This window comes from Anabrus simplex, chromosome 4 (assembly GCF_040414725.1).
Source record: "Anabrus simplex isolate iqAnaSimp1 chromosome 4, ASM4041472v1, whole genome shotgun sequence".
Lineage (NCBI taxonomy): Eukaryota > Metazoa > Arthropoda > Insecta > Orthoptera > Tettigoniidae > Anabrus > Anabrus simplex.
This window is the reverse complement of record NC_090268.1, coordinates 341,277,044-341,291,838: the sequence shown is the minus strand read 5'-3', so window position 1 is coordinate 341,291,838 and position 14,795 is coordinate 341,277,044. Positions and strand designations below refer to the sequence as shown.

At 43.3% G+C, this 14,795-nt stretch overlaps 1 protein-coding gene across 1 annotated transcript in view; it reads left to right on the top strand.

Moving 5' to 3' along the window:
* Positions 1–14,795, top strand: part of LOC136871972 (mucin-2) — a 1,123,532-nt gene that overhangs the window by 579,029 nt on the left and 529,708 nt on the right. Inside the window, exon 2 of the mRNA XM_068227280.1 lies at positions 6,354–6,485. Coding sequence (XP_068083381.1) covers positions 6,354–6,485 — 132 coding nt within the window. The remainder of the gene's footprint in view (positions 1–6,353; positions 6,486–14,795) is intronic.

Genomic DNA, 14,795 nt, shown 5'->3' with positions numbered 1-14,795 from the left:
TGAATTTCTACAAATTACTATCGGATTCTTATTACTAAATATTAACCAAGTACTCATACCATTCATTTTGATGCAAATTGAATAGCATTTAGACTTTTGTCCATGTTTTTGAGCATTTTGCCCACTGTGTCGCCGAGACCTACCTGTATGGGAATAGATTAGTATAATTTTAAACTACGGTATTGTCTGAGGACCAAACAAAATCAAACCCCATGGCGCAACAGTTCCGAAGGGCCTTGGACTACCAAGCGACCGCTGCTCAGCTCTAAGACCTGCAGATTACAAGATATCGTGTGGTCAGCACGACGAATCCCCTTGGCCGTTATCCTTGGATTTCTAGACCGGGCTTGTCTGAGGACACAAAGCATTAAATTGCCTATGTGGTACACGACGCGTACCTGTCAAGTTGTATTAGGGAGATGGTGGGTTCGAATTCCACCGTTGGCAGCCAAGAAGATCGTTTTCCATGGTTTCTCATGTTCACATAATGCAAATACCAGGACTGTAGCTTAATTCATGCCACATTGACATCCAGTTCTAAACCTTTAGTGCCCCAGCATAGCCGAAAAGCTGTATGAGTTCGACATTTAAACCACTAGAAAAAAGGGAGGATTCGAGCGGAATGGGATCAACTGATATGCTGTACGATATGAGAATAAGGCAAGTAATGTAGTTGAAATCGCCATTACATTGAGCATAGTGCATTCCAATATAAGATTCTTGGTGGGCTTTTTTGACTGCGGGTTTGTTTAATTTTACAGAATATGTTCTTCTTCTGGTCACTCCCTTGAGCAACAGCTGGGTCTAATAAGCTAACACCCGTAGGTTTTTATTTCGAGTAAATATAATTATTGGGGAAACACTTGGCATTTCAGTATACGTATTTTCGCTTTCGCCGTATGGGTCCTTTATGAAGAACTCTGCAAACAAGTGCGTCAGTTGTTGGAGATTATTATTAAATTACACCAGCTCCCATCTCTTGTTTCCCTTTGTGAAAAATAACAAACTAAGGCTATCTGTTTTCAGCGTTATAAAGTTTACATAGTAGTGTAAGTCTCTACAAAGTTTGTAATAATTAATTCTATTTTACCCTCCCTCCGCTAATTTTGAAGGCGCTGATCTAATTTGTTGGTAGCAAAGTTCTCAGTCAGTGTACCCTTGTACTCATCTCGAACAAACGTGTTGTACTGAGGTTAAGGCAAAATTAATTATACCCTTGACAGCAATACACTAGGTAAGATGTTTCCAAATAAAAACAAATCTTTTTTTATTAACCTCGTACAATGATTTTTTAATATTGACATAGTTTTTATACCGGATTAGCTATACAAACTTCGAGGCTAGGTTCTGTTCAATTTTTGTCTGTCTGTATATCTATCTGTTTTTTTTACGATATCACGAGAAAATGGCTTAACAGCATTTTAGGAAATTCGGTATTTAAGTTCAGAAATAGCCAAATTGTTCATAGGTTATGCAGAGTGGTCTGAAACAACGTGAACCATTAGAGCAGGGCCTCTCAGGGTGCATGCGCGTGGTGCATGCACTGTGCACGGTGCAAAAGACGACTTGGCTTGGTTGACCAGAGTGCAGACCCCCACTCCTCGATTTGGAGCAATAGCGCTGTCTCTCTCTTTCCCCACGCCTGTCTCGCTCGCTCCGCCTGTCTCCCTCTCCCCCACTTGCGCCGTAGCGCTCCAAATCCTGGCTGAGTTGAGCCGAGTATAGCCGAGTAGAGCCGAGCATACCCGAGTAGCCCAGAGACGAAGCGTTGATCCGAGCCATACCGAGCGGCACCGAGCGGCACCGATGCACAGTGCACGGAGCTCTTGCGCCTCGCTCTGCACGCGTGAGATTTTGGGCGTTTGAGAGGCCCTGCATTAGAGGGTTGGTCATACTGATAAATAATTGATAATAAGTGCAAAATGTCGTAGGAGACAAAGACCAGAAATGTCAAATTTCTCCGTCAATATTAGCTTATAAAAAGGTATCAACAAAAGAAAGAGAAGGGCTACGAAAGGCATGAAAATGGAAACCTCTCGAGGCCCGAAAACCTAATACCTTCGGAAGAGAACGAGATTTAAACAAGGGAGGTAAGATAGGAAGAATGAAATTGAGAAGTCGGATACAAGTAAGTAGAAATACAGGCTAAATCCAACTAGTGAACCTGCATTCGCCACTTACCCTCCCAAGATGAGAGCTTCCCTTATAATCGCCTCTTACGACAACCAAGGATACCGTGGATATGTCCGACTCGTTGGCTGGTCAGCGTACTGGCCTTCGGTTCAGAGGGTCCCGGGTTCGATTCCCGGCCGGGTCGGGGATTTTAACCTTCATTGGTTAATTCCAATGGCCCGGGGGCTGGGTGTTTGTGCTGTCCCCAACATCCCTGCAACTCACACACCACACATAACACTATCCTCCACCACAATAACACGCAGTCACCTACACATGGCAGATGCCGGCCACCCTCATCGGAGGGTCTGCCTTACAAGGGCTGCACTTGGCTAGAAATAGCCACACGAAATTAACCGTGGATACTTTTTCTCCTCCGCCCACAGGCGGCCCTCTACCTCTACACCACAGGCACTAAGGCCCTTGTAAATAAATGGAACACTTTGTGAAGTAAATAGTACTTATACTAACAAGGGTCATCAAGAGCAGAACGAGTAGAAGAACTAGCAATATCACTTGTAGAGTTTAAGTGCACCACCAGCTGCCTCTGTGGATCCGTGGTAGAGTGTCGGCCTCCGAATCCCAAGATAGCGGGTTCAAACCCGGCAGAGGTAGTCGGATCTTTGAAGGGCGGAAAAAGTCCATTCGACACTCCATGTCGTACGATGTCGGCATGTAAAAGATCTCTGGTGATACATTTGGTATTTACCCGACAAAATTAATTAAATCTCAGCCATAGACGCCCAAGAGAGATCCGGTTTACTCTGTCTGCCATCTAGCGGACCTAGAGTAAAACGGAACGTCGAAATTGACGAGCAGACAGCCAGATGGCGTCAAATCGAAATGTCTGCACACGGTAGCTGAGGCCATACGATTATTATTATTATTATTATTATTAGTGCACCACCACTGCCAGTGTTAGCTGTTTTTGTACACTGACTGACAGAGCAAATGCAACACCAAGAAGGAGTGGTCAGAACTTTATGCCAATTGCAGGGTAGACTGACGTCACTGAGGTATGCTCATGATGTGAAATGCGCCGCTGTGCTGCGCACGTAGCGAACGATAAATGGGACACGGCGTTGGCGAATGGCCCACTTCGTACCGTGATTTCTCAGCCGACAGTCATTGTAGAACGTGTTGTCGTGTGCCACAGGACACGTGTATAGCTAAGAATGCCAGGCCGCCGTCAACGGAGGCATTTCCAGCAGACAGACGACTTTACGAGGGGTATGGTGATCGGGCTGAGAAGGGCAGGTTGGTCGCTTCGTCAAATCGCAGCCGATACCCATAGGGATGTGTCCACGGTGCAGCGCCTGTGGCGAAGATGGTTGGCGCAGGGACATGTGGCACGTGCGAGGGGTCCAGGCGCAGCCCGAGTGACGTCAGCACGCGAGGATCGGCGCATCCGCCGCCAAGCGGTGGCAGCCCCGCACGCCACGTCAACCGCCATTCTTCAGCATGTGCAAGACACCCTGGCTGTTCCAATATCGACCAGAACAATTTCCCGTCGATTGGTTGAAGGAGGCCTGCACTCCCGGCGTCCGCTCAGAAGACTACCATTGACTCCACAGCATAGACGTGCACGCCTGGCATGGTGCCGGGCTAGAGCGACTTGGATGAGGGAATGGCGGAACGTCGTGTTCTCCGATGAGTCACGCTTCTGTTCTGTCAGTGATAGTCACCGCAGACGAGTGTGGCGTCGGCGTGGAGAAAGGTCAAATCCGGCAGGAACTGTGGAGCGCCCTACCGCTAGACAACGCGGCATCATGGTTTGGGGCGCTATTGCGTATGATTCCACGTCACCTCTAGTGCGTATTCAAGGCACGTTAAATGCCCACCGCTACGTGCAAAATGTGCTGCGGCCGGTGGCACTCCCGTACCTTCAGGGGCTGCCCAATGCTCTGTTTCAGCAGGATAATGCCCGCCCACACACTGCTCGCATCTCCCAACAGGCTCTACGAGGTGTACAGATGCTTCCGTGGCCAGCGTACTCTCCGGATCTCTCACCAATCGAACACGTATGGGATCTCATTGGACGCCGTTTGCAAACTCTGCCCCAGCCTCGTACGGACGACCAACTGTGGCAAATGGTTGACAGAGAATGGAGAACCATCCCTCAGGACACCATCCGCACTCTTATTGACTCTGTACCTCGACGTGTTTCCGCGTGCATCGCCGCTCGCGGTGGTCCTACATCCTACTGAGTCGATGCCGTGCGCATTGTGTAACATGCATATCGGTTTGAAATAAACATCAATTATTCGTCCGTGCCGTCTCTGTTTTTTTCCCAACTTTCATCCCTTTCGAACCACTCCTTCTTGGTGTTGCATTTGCTCTGTCAGTCAGTGTATTTAAACAAACACAATCCTGTATTGTACTTCGAAAGCTTAAATACCAAATTTACGAACTTTCTGATCAAGAAGGCATAATCAACATTTACCATCCCCTCCCCCCCGCCCGATTTTCACTGAAAGCTATTGGAAAAGGAATACACTAGAAAATGGAAATTACGAACAACGGCTGGTTCAAATTTTCGAAAAAAAATAGAACAAGATATTTTCCTTCAAATATATATTATATAACTGTATATTACGGGAACAGGTTCTGTTTAACAGTATTGGTGCCCAGGGTAATGAAAAATTCGAGCTTGACATTGTTTAAACAGCTGAATTTGATTTAGTAACAGTTTGACCTATTGAACAAATGTTGTAAAAGTCCGGAAAACAAATTCGTCCTTGAGAATGTAAGGGACCGAGCTCGATAGCTGCAGTCGCTTAAGTGCGGTCAGTATCCAGTATTCGGGAGACAGTAGGTTCGAACCCCACTGTCGGCAGCCCTGAAGATGGTTTTCCGTGGTTTCCCGTTTTCACACTAGGCAAATGCTGGGGCTGTACCTTAATTAAGGCCACGGTCGCTTCCTCCCCAGTCCTAGCCCTTTCCTGTCCCATCGTCGCCGTGGGACCTAGCTGTGTCGGTGCGACGTAAACCCAATAGCTAGAGAATGTAAGGTAGCAAGATGAAGAGCGGGTCACTGCCTTATCTCTACATGCTACCGCATTTCCCTGTCAGTAAGAAATACACTCTTTGCTCGTTAATACTTCTTTATCTAGTCTGTCACAACAAGCTCCCCCTTCCTTTCCTGTCCTATACCGAGCTCGATAGCTGCAGTCGCTTCAGTGCGGCCAGTATCCAGTAATCGGGAGACAGTGGGTTCGAGTCCCACTGTCGGCAGCCTTGAAGATGGTTTTCCGTGGTTTCCCATTTTCGCACCAGGCAAATGCCGGGGCTGTACCATAATTAAGGCCACGGCCGCTTCCTTCCAACTCCTAGGCCTTTCCTATCCCATCGTCGCCATAAGACCTAACTGTGTCAGTGCGACGTAAAGCAAATAGCAAAAAAAAAAAAAAAAAAACACCCTTTCCTGTCCAGTCGCCTCGGAAAAATCCCCTCCATTCTGTCAATGAACTTCAGGTATTCTTGATTTGTCAGCAATATTGGTCGTTGTTAAACTGGAAAACGCTTTTAAAGGAGAGATTACACACAAATCGGAATTAAAATGAAATGCTCTCAATCACCAGATGTCCGCTGCTTTTGAAAGTTTACGAATAGGCTTAATAGATTTAATAGATTTCTGAGCATGAAAGTCCCCCCACATTTTCTTTGCCCTGAAAATGAATCGCCACTTAAGTAATGAAGTCCTTTTGGTTTGATAGGCTGAAAAATGCCTAACGCCGAGTGTTTTATTGTATCCCTATCTACAACTCGTAACGAAACAGAACGGCATAGTTATTATTTAAGAAACACGTATAACTCTCTCACTGCTTGATATCACGCACAAGGAATATTACTGGCACTGCATTCGTCTTTCGACACGGCTAGAGATATGGTTGGATGTACAGTACTTCATGCTTAACCTCCTGTACTAACCTATCTACCGGGGGTGCAAACACGTGTTTGGCAATTGCCAGTATCGCTCGCAGCGCTAACTTGCGGCTGACCCACTAACCACCAAGGATAAGGGAGGGAATGATGACACTGTTGCCTTCTACTCGTTGTGTTAAGAATTCATTGCTGAAGAACTGTACTACGTCTATTTCTTTTTAATCTTGTGTTTAATTATTTGTCCTCCCACCGTATGTGTGAATCCATGCTTCATGTTTTGTTTCTGTGTGTTTCAGGGTTTCATTCGGGAGTTCTAAAGGATCGATGGTGGAAACCCTTATCTACGAGAGTCCGTTGCAGGAGGAACCAGAAGCTAGCCCTGTTCTGGAGAACGTGTGCCCCTTCCCAGCCGACGGAGAGAACACAGAGTAAGTCGAATCTTTTGAATGTTCCATGAGCATGGCCCCTGTAGCAGAATGTTAATTATTTACAGTCAGTATCCGTGGAGCCCACGCTTGGTTGTGTCTGTGTGAATGCTCTCCAATATATAGCTTGTGCAAATTCTTCGATAAGTGAACGAATTTCCTTTTTTGTTCTGCTGTATTTAATTTACTTGATTGAACAGAGTATATGAAGTGACGAATGAAATGGTCAGCATTCAATTAAATGTGCTTCCACACTATACTACTGTAGGGTATAGCTTTTTCTTGATCAGTGTGTACGGGACAGTTCGGTGCTTTATCGAAGTGTCCCCTTGTCCCGGAAGCATACTTAAGGGGCGCCAAATGGTCCTGTATTTCTAGATAGAAAACACCAGCTATAAAGCATTTTATGACTTTTACGTTACCTGTGCAGTGTAGTTTGATAAGTAGGCTGTCACTTTTAGTGAGTTTTAGCTTAATTACTGTCCCAGCTTGGAAGGATGTTAAAAAAATCATTGGCGTTCATTACAGAACGTTCTGGTCGACAGACAATCGACAACGAAGTATTTGATGAGTTTCTGTATGTGCAACGGTTTTTGTTAGATGATGAAGTAGCAAAATCGAACTGAAGACACAAGCGTAGAATGTCGCTGGGTGAAAATATTCAAGTGTAGGTAGTTTTCCTCTGCACATATACTGTGCTGAAACATTGGATTGGTTGTTGAATCGTGTTGTGTTTACCTGGAACTGATGCTTCTGTGGAACGACAATTTCCCTCAATGAATACCTCGTGGCCTGTTGAAAAATGTCACCTCCGCGCAGACACGCTCAGAGCAATGCTCACAACCAAAACAATATATTTGTGTAACTATGTTTTATTTTTCTGGATGTTCAAAGAAAACAAGTTACTATTGAAGAACATTCATTCTGTGGTAAAATAGGGAATGTCCATGAAAAGAAAGTATAAATTCGATTGAAAGTATCCAATATTTCTGTTGAACAAATCGGGTCAGATTAAACTGGCATTTAAATAACATATTTTCAGAATGGTTCATGTTTGTGGGTTACTGTAGTCACGTCCTAGTTCGTGAGCCATGGGCAACGGCTGAGTGGCCTAGTAAGTGGTCCTGAGAGTCGGGATACCAGTTGCTATGGAATGGTAGTGGGCATCTCGGACATATTCTGAGTCGTGGCCCTCCTTGTGTTCAGGCGGCTAGGACTATACAATTCACCGGTGGTCCAGAACCCGTTAGAGGAGAGATCCTCACTTGGACTATGTGCAAGTAGGGCAGCATCCTGCTTCATGAATTAACCGAGCTCAGAACACTTTAAGCAAGCCTCGGACCTATGGGAGTAATGGAGTCCCACTCCCATTTGACAGGCGAGGGACTCCTTGGAAACAACTTGGCGAACGAAATGGAATTCGATGGGGAGAAATTCTCAGAGGCTTGCAGACTGAACGCTGAAAGGCATAACAGTCTATAATGATAATGTATGTATGTATGTATTTTCAAGGGAAAATATTCTCACTCTGATCTGCTCTAAATCCTTGTAGTCACCTGTAATTTCAGGCCAAGTTCAGTCCAAGTTACTTGGGATGTGATTTTTAATAGAACCAGCGCGTGGTCAAAGGAAGATTATCTGTTGGCATATCTTCACCAAGTCTATTATTATTACTGGCATTGGTTATCTAAGGCAATAAGAGCGCGCTTGTTTCTCCTGAAAAGACATTCGCTCGATTCCCCGTCATGAAGACGAGAAATTTAAACAAAAGATTCCAGTTCCATTGAGGACTGTGGCTCTGGAGTTCACACAGTATGTTACAGAAAAATTATAACCACTACTACTACTAAAATGTTTTCATCCCTCTCCTGAAGGAGGAGGCGGGCCTCCTAGACGGCGACGCCGTCTCTCAGGCCAAAAGATTTGTTACGGTGAAGGGGATGTGCGGAGAAGATGAGAGGGTTGGCGGCCTTGGCCAGTACTAGGAACTGTCCCGGCATTCGCCTTAGTTCAGGAGAATGGAAAACCACGGAAATCCATTCTCAGGACAGCCGACGTTGGGAACCAGCCCCTCTCTGTCTCACGAATACAGAGTCATAGACCCTTCTTCTGCTCGGTTGGCCAGTCGGAGTGCAGAGCTATCGGACCACGGACCAGCCGCAGCCAATTTTGACTCGAGTCCCACACTGCATCCGCCGACCCGTGGTAACCAGGTTAATTCCGAGAAGCAGTGGCTCTTACTCCCGTTGGTTTCCGAGGTTACAAGTGATACAAACCTTTAGTCTCCACTCCACCATGGACCACCATGACGTGTGTGGCGATGGCTTTCCTTTAAAATAATTTAGTACGCACTTTGCACCTTTAGACTTATTTGAAAAATGAAAATCCACAGCCTGTTTCCAGTTTCAACTGGGTCAGGAATAGAATGAATGAAGCCCCCATTTAACTGTGAGGGTAGGGACTGTGCCAGCTGCCGAAGCCTGTCGTTACTCCCTTAGGCAATGGTTAATGACTGACAGATGAAATGATATTGGAAAGTTTTGGTGGAATGAAAGATGATAGGGAAAACCGAAGGACCCGGATAAAAACCTGTCCCGCCTCCGCTTTGTCCAGCACATATCTCACATAGAGTGACCGGGATTTGAACCACAGAAATCAGCAGTAAGACGCCGGCGCGCTGCTGCGTGAGCCACGGAGGCTCTTCTTAGACTTATTTCTCTTATTTTTTCGGATTGTTTATACAGTATATGTTTAAGCTTTTTGGACCGGACTGAGTGACTCAAAAATGTTGGTGGGATTGATCCTGCAGTAACTCTGCTCAGTGGTATTTGAAGGTAGTCAAATACGCCAGTCTCATGCCGGTGCATTTACCAGGGCGTAAAAGAACTGCTTGCCGGACAAATTCCGTATCTTGGCATCTCCGAAAACCGTAAAAGCAGTTAGTGGAACGTAAGACCAATAACATTATGATCTGTTTGATTTATTTCGTTTTAGAGCACAATGGTATTTGTTTAGTTCTTCCTGCGTGCGTTTTCTATCCTTGTTATTACTCTGCGTCACCGTATCCATTGTGTTAATGCTCCGTTTGTTGATGAAACAGAACTTAGAATTTTGGCTTTTAAATCGATGAGCTTGTCTGCACTTCAGTTTGGAAGACAGAGATATATCATCCTAATAGAGTGTAGACGGAGATAGATGGAGGTGATTCATTCACCAGCTAGCAAGGTGGAATGAGACGGAGGTAATGATCTGAAATGATTCCCGAGACTTCAGTGTTATCTTTCAGGAAGCTGTTGAGCGACTTCTGCTCTGGAACGAGTGATTTCTCTGCCTGTAGTTTTGACAGAGAATAAGTGGATTGAAGAGTAAAAATGATACCTTAAATGGAATATCAGTCAGTCATTGTCTTACAAAAGTTGTTTCCATTTTCGTCCGCCATATTTGTATAATGTAAATTCTTTCCAACCCTGTGGTATAGAGGTTATATCTCAGCATCTTACCTGAAGAACCTTGGTTCGTTTCTAATTCTTGCTTCAGCATTGTAACCGAATTCTCTTTCTCTCGTGAAATCAAGTGAGGAGTCAACATTTCACGATCAAAATCCCGAGACCTTACCAGAAATTGAAACCAGAAACCCGAGACCCGACGACCAAGACGCTGATTTATGAGCCAAGAAATATTACAGTCCAGAATTAAGATTCTTCGATGAGCCGAGAAACTATTCCGCGGCCTTCGAGTAAGAGAAACATTGGTAAATAAGGCATTAAAACCGTAAAATTTTCAACATTCAGGCACACTTCCCCATCAGAAAATTAATAACACACATGCAATTTGTTATTTGTTGTTTACACTAAATCAAGGATGGAGACAAAGCATTTGTTAATTAATTATTCTAAGATATGAGACAACTGGTAATTGAATTATAATTATTTACAGACTAAAATTAAATTTGTCATTTCGTATTATCTTTATTTTTAAAATACTTTGCCTGTAATTCATGAATCAATTTCTCATATCGGGAGCTAGATTTTGGAATCTTCCATCTAACTTATTCCTTCTCTTCCCGTACTGTAAAGGAATTTTTGCACCTTGCATTAATTCCGCTGTCAAACACTTATAATTTGCACGCTGCAGATATGGTAAGTGCAATCTTAAATGTAAACAAACGGACAGTAGAGAGTTAATGTAGAACATCACGACTAACACCAGCTCGTTGTGTTGTTCTGTCATGGAGGGGAACAGGAAGACAAAAGACAAAGTAACTAACGGGGGGAGAGCCATTTGTGTGTATAGTATAGTACTTGCTTTTGATAATACAGTGGTTGGTATGGACAAGCACAATGGTATCAAGCAAGCCTAGGGGGAACTTGGCAGGAAAATGACATGCTGCAGATAAGTGACCATTGTCTGTGATATCCAAACTTGTGCTGCATGATTGCATTAAAGTGAAGTTGTTCAAAAATGTTCAGTTCGTGATACAGTCACTTATTTTATTTTCCAGAGGGAAGGAAATGAAAAGTTGGGAGCATTTTGTTTCGTGATGTGGAATGATACAAGCGAAGGGTAGAGAGAATGAAAGGCTCGTCTGTTGGAAAGTAAGAGCGTTTGATATTGATGCTGATATTCTGGGGCATCAAGCGACAGTGCAGCGCAGCAGGGTGTGAACATCCAAGTCTGGGAAGCTATCTACACCGCAAATCAGTGTTTCCAACTTAACTGCTTTTATGTAAGCACTAGCGATCGGCTTTCCACGGGACGAATTTGAATTTATATTGATAGACCTTACATGATTTCCTTGCGAAAGACATTAGTTATTTTCCTTCTTGATGTATGTGCATTGGTCAGTGAGACATTTTAGGTAGTTTACATACGATGTAACTAACAATTCCGTAATTAAAACGAAACGGAAATAGAACATAAGAACGAAATGGGTATGTTGAAAATAATGAAGACACTTCTAAAATGTTTTCCAATCTAAAGAAACATTATGTTCATAAAGCAGCTTAGTACCTTACTAATTAAGGTACGGAAGAGAACAAGCCACACTATCAACTCAGTACGGCATCTCTACCTACCTGAAGTTTCGAACTTTCTATTGCATTATATGCCTGGGAGTGAATTTCTCAATCGAATACGATGGGTGCTTTCCTTTTTACATGGGTTCAAATGAAACGTTGATTTCCCAGAGAATGAGAGGAGTTTGAAGCCCGTCCCTCATCCTGCGTACGTCTGTCAAGTAATGTTACTTCAACATATGTTTGGTTCTAGGTTTGTAGAAATGGAAAGTTCTTGAACTGGGATTTGATTCAGCGATGGATTTGGATTGTTTACGGGTTGGTTTGCCTATGCATGTGCTTTGCAAAGTAGGAAGAGCTTTATTTTAAAGATTAATTTTACTCTCGTTTGTTGTATTACTTGTAATATTGTTGTTTGTAGAGAAATTTCTCTTCTCATTCCATTCAGTTTCATTCTCTTCTGTGGTTTCTCGCCAAGGTGGCCATGGTTCAGACCCCGGCTATTACAGTACATGTGGAATTAATAAAGTGAGATGTCAGATCCCTGAAGTACGGATTGTATGTCGAACTGGATGCCCCTTAGCTATGATCACGGTATTGTCCGACTCGTTGGCTGAACGGTCAGCGTACTGGCCTTCGGTTCAGAGGGTCCCGGGTTCGATTCCCGGCCGGGTCGGGGATTTTAACCTTAATTGGTTAATTCCAATGGCACGGGGGCTGGGTGTATGTGTTGTCTTCATCATCATTTCATCGCGCAGGTCACCTACGGTGTCAAATAGAAAGACCTGCACCTGGTGAGCCGAACCCGTCCTGAGATATCCCGACACTAAAAGCCATACGACATTTCATTTCATCACGGTATTAATAGTCCCGTAAAAATGTTAGTTGTTTTTGTTGCTTTTGTGGCATTTTTCAGGTGTCGGACGGAATTTAAACATACTTTGTATAACTAATGGCTTCTTCAACCGAACCAGAGGTTTATGTATACAGTACATATTATGCATGCATCCATATGATAAATGTAGTGCGTGTCATGTTTATTTTTATTACACTCATAAATCTCTTAGCATAGATATGCCCCATTCCAACGAGTTGTATGTTATTACAAGCTAGCCTTACCCTTTTAATTAATGCATTTGCTGTCCTGAGTATAATGACGTATTATAACTGTTTGCTTTTTCATGCTCGAGTGTCACGATGTAATGACATGAAAGAATTGTCCATTTTTAATTGTAGTGCATACGAGTGGTGCTCGTGCTCTTGTACCACGTACAAATCGCAGTGAGTTTTAAGAAAAAAAGTCAACAATAAATGTACATTACCAATGTGAGAGACCGTGTTACATGCTAATACTAAGCAGATTCATTCCGGTCTTCAAATTAAAGGGTCAAAATAACTGTAGTATGACTTATAATTCAATATTCGCATCTGAGTCATTATGCGTATATCGTACTAAGTGCATTGAACTTGTACTTTTGGAAAAAAAATCCCGTTGGTGAAAAAAGCTTATGCTTGAAAAAAAAAGCGTAAGTATGCATATCTATACTGTTTTGCTTCTGACAAGTGAGACACAATTTTAAACCCCACTCCACTCCCCAGCTCGGCCCCCGAGGGAGTTTGCGATGTTTTTATTGTTTATTTTTCTACGGATCTTTAGCTCTGGTACCAAGTTATACGTTTCTAGAATGCTTGTAAATGCCTCATTAATTACTCTCTATTTTCATTTTTGTCTGCCGTTATATATTGTTACACTTGGACTTCCATTTTTAATATAGACTAGCAAATGTACCCGTGCTTCGCTACGGTATTCTGCATTGTATACGAATATTGAAGTAAATACTGTACATGCAGTAAATAAGATTGTTTTAAAATAGCATGTCTCTTAGCGTTATCCGAGAAACAATATGCAGAGGTCCCCATACGTTGTTTCCAGTGTAAAGTGCTTGTTACGGATTTGTGATGATAACGACAGGCTCACTTCCCTACTGCGATTCACAATCGAGTTGGGAAGTTTACATTATATTTGCAGGCCCCATTGCCTACTGCGCGGTCACAATCTATTTGGGGAGTTTCCGTTACAATTGCAGGCCCCCTTTCCTACCTCCAAACATATTACAAATTGAAGAGTTTTTATTATAATGGCAGGAAACTTCCCTACAACCAGTCAAAATTGAGTTGTGCAGTTATCATTATAATGATAGGCCCCTTTTCCAACTGCCAGCCAGCTTCCTGCCAGTCACACCAAGTTGATGAGTTTCCATCAAAATAGCAGGCCAGTATGCATAATGCCAGTCACATTTTAGATGGGTACATCTGTTTATAACTGCGGGAACGCTTGCCTACAGCCAAAGACTGTATGCTGCATGCTCCCTTGCCTTCTGAAAGTCAAATCGAGAAGTGAATTATTCATTACAATGGTAGGCCTGCCTCATTAATGCCAGTTACACAGGAATTGGAGAAGGACTCCATTCCTACTGCCAGTCATAGTCGGTGTGCGGAGTACTGATTACAATAGCAGACACACCCTTTCTCGATCGCTACAAAATCGACATCAGTGAATATATATAGTTCGACATACGAAAGTATGTGCTTGTTTACAATATTGCAGACCTTCATTTACAGATTAACTGCTTCTAAACGGTACATCATATCGAGAAAAGATTGTACCATAAGACGCCGGATTTAGCGGCCTAAATTGCTGGTCATATGATATCTCATCTATTCATGGGTCAGATTGAGTTAGAAACTTGGGTAAAATTTGTGTAAGATTATCTCACATTGCATTGCTTTTCGGATAATTAAGTGACAGCTACATACATAGCATTTGGCTCACATATGGCTACTGGGTGGACCAATTTTCGTGTAGAGTATGATGATTCTATCTTTCCTCTAAGTGATGGAAGGTATGAATTATGTATGTGAAAAGTACTACTTTACTTAAGATCGAGAAATAGAGAAAAGTCAAACGTAAAATGGATATAAATACGACAAAAAGTCGTACGACCAAGGTTGTAGATCACTCCAAATTGAACGGGGATTGTGCCATCCGTTATGTGATGATACTTCCCGAAGGTCTGCACCATCATTAAAATTGCCTCCATATTTCGATATTCTTCGGGATAGAAAGGGAAAAATTTAAAGCTCTTGGAAGTTTTCCGCCCGTTACAGGCTAAGTCGTAAAATTTTGCCAAATTTCAGTTTTCTTTCTCGACTGGCAGATTATGCCGCAATCTGGGTTTTCAGTGAGAAGTGTAAAAAGTAGAACTTTCAAGATACTAAACCAAAAAATATGCAGATG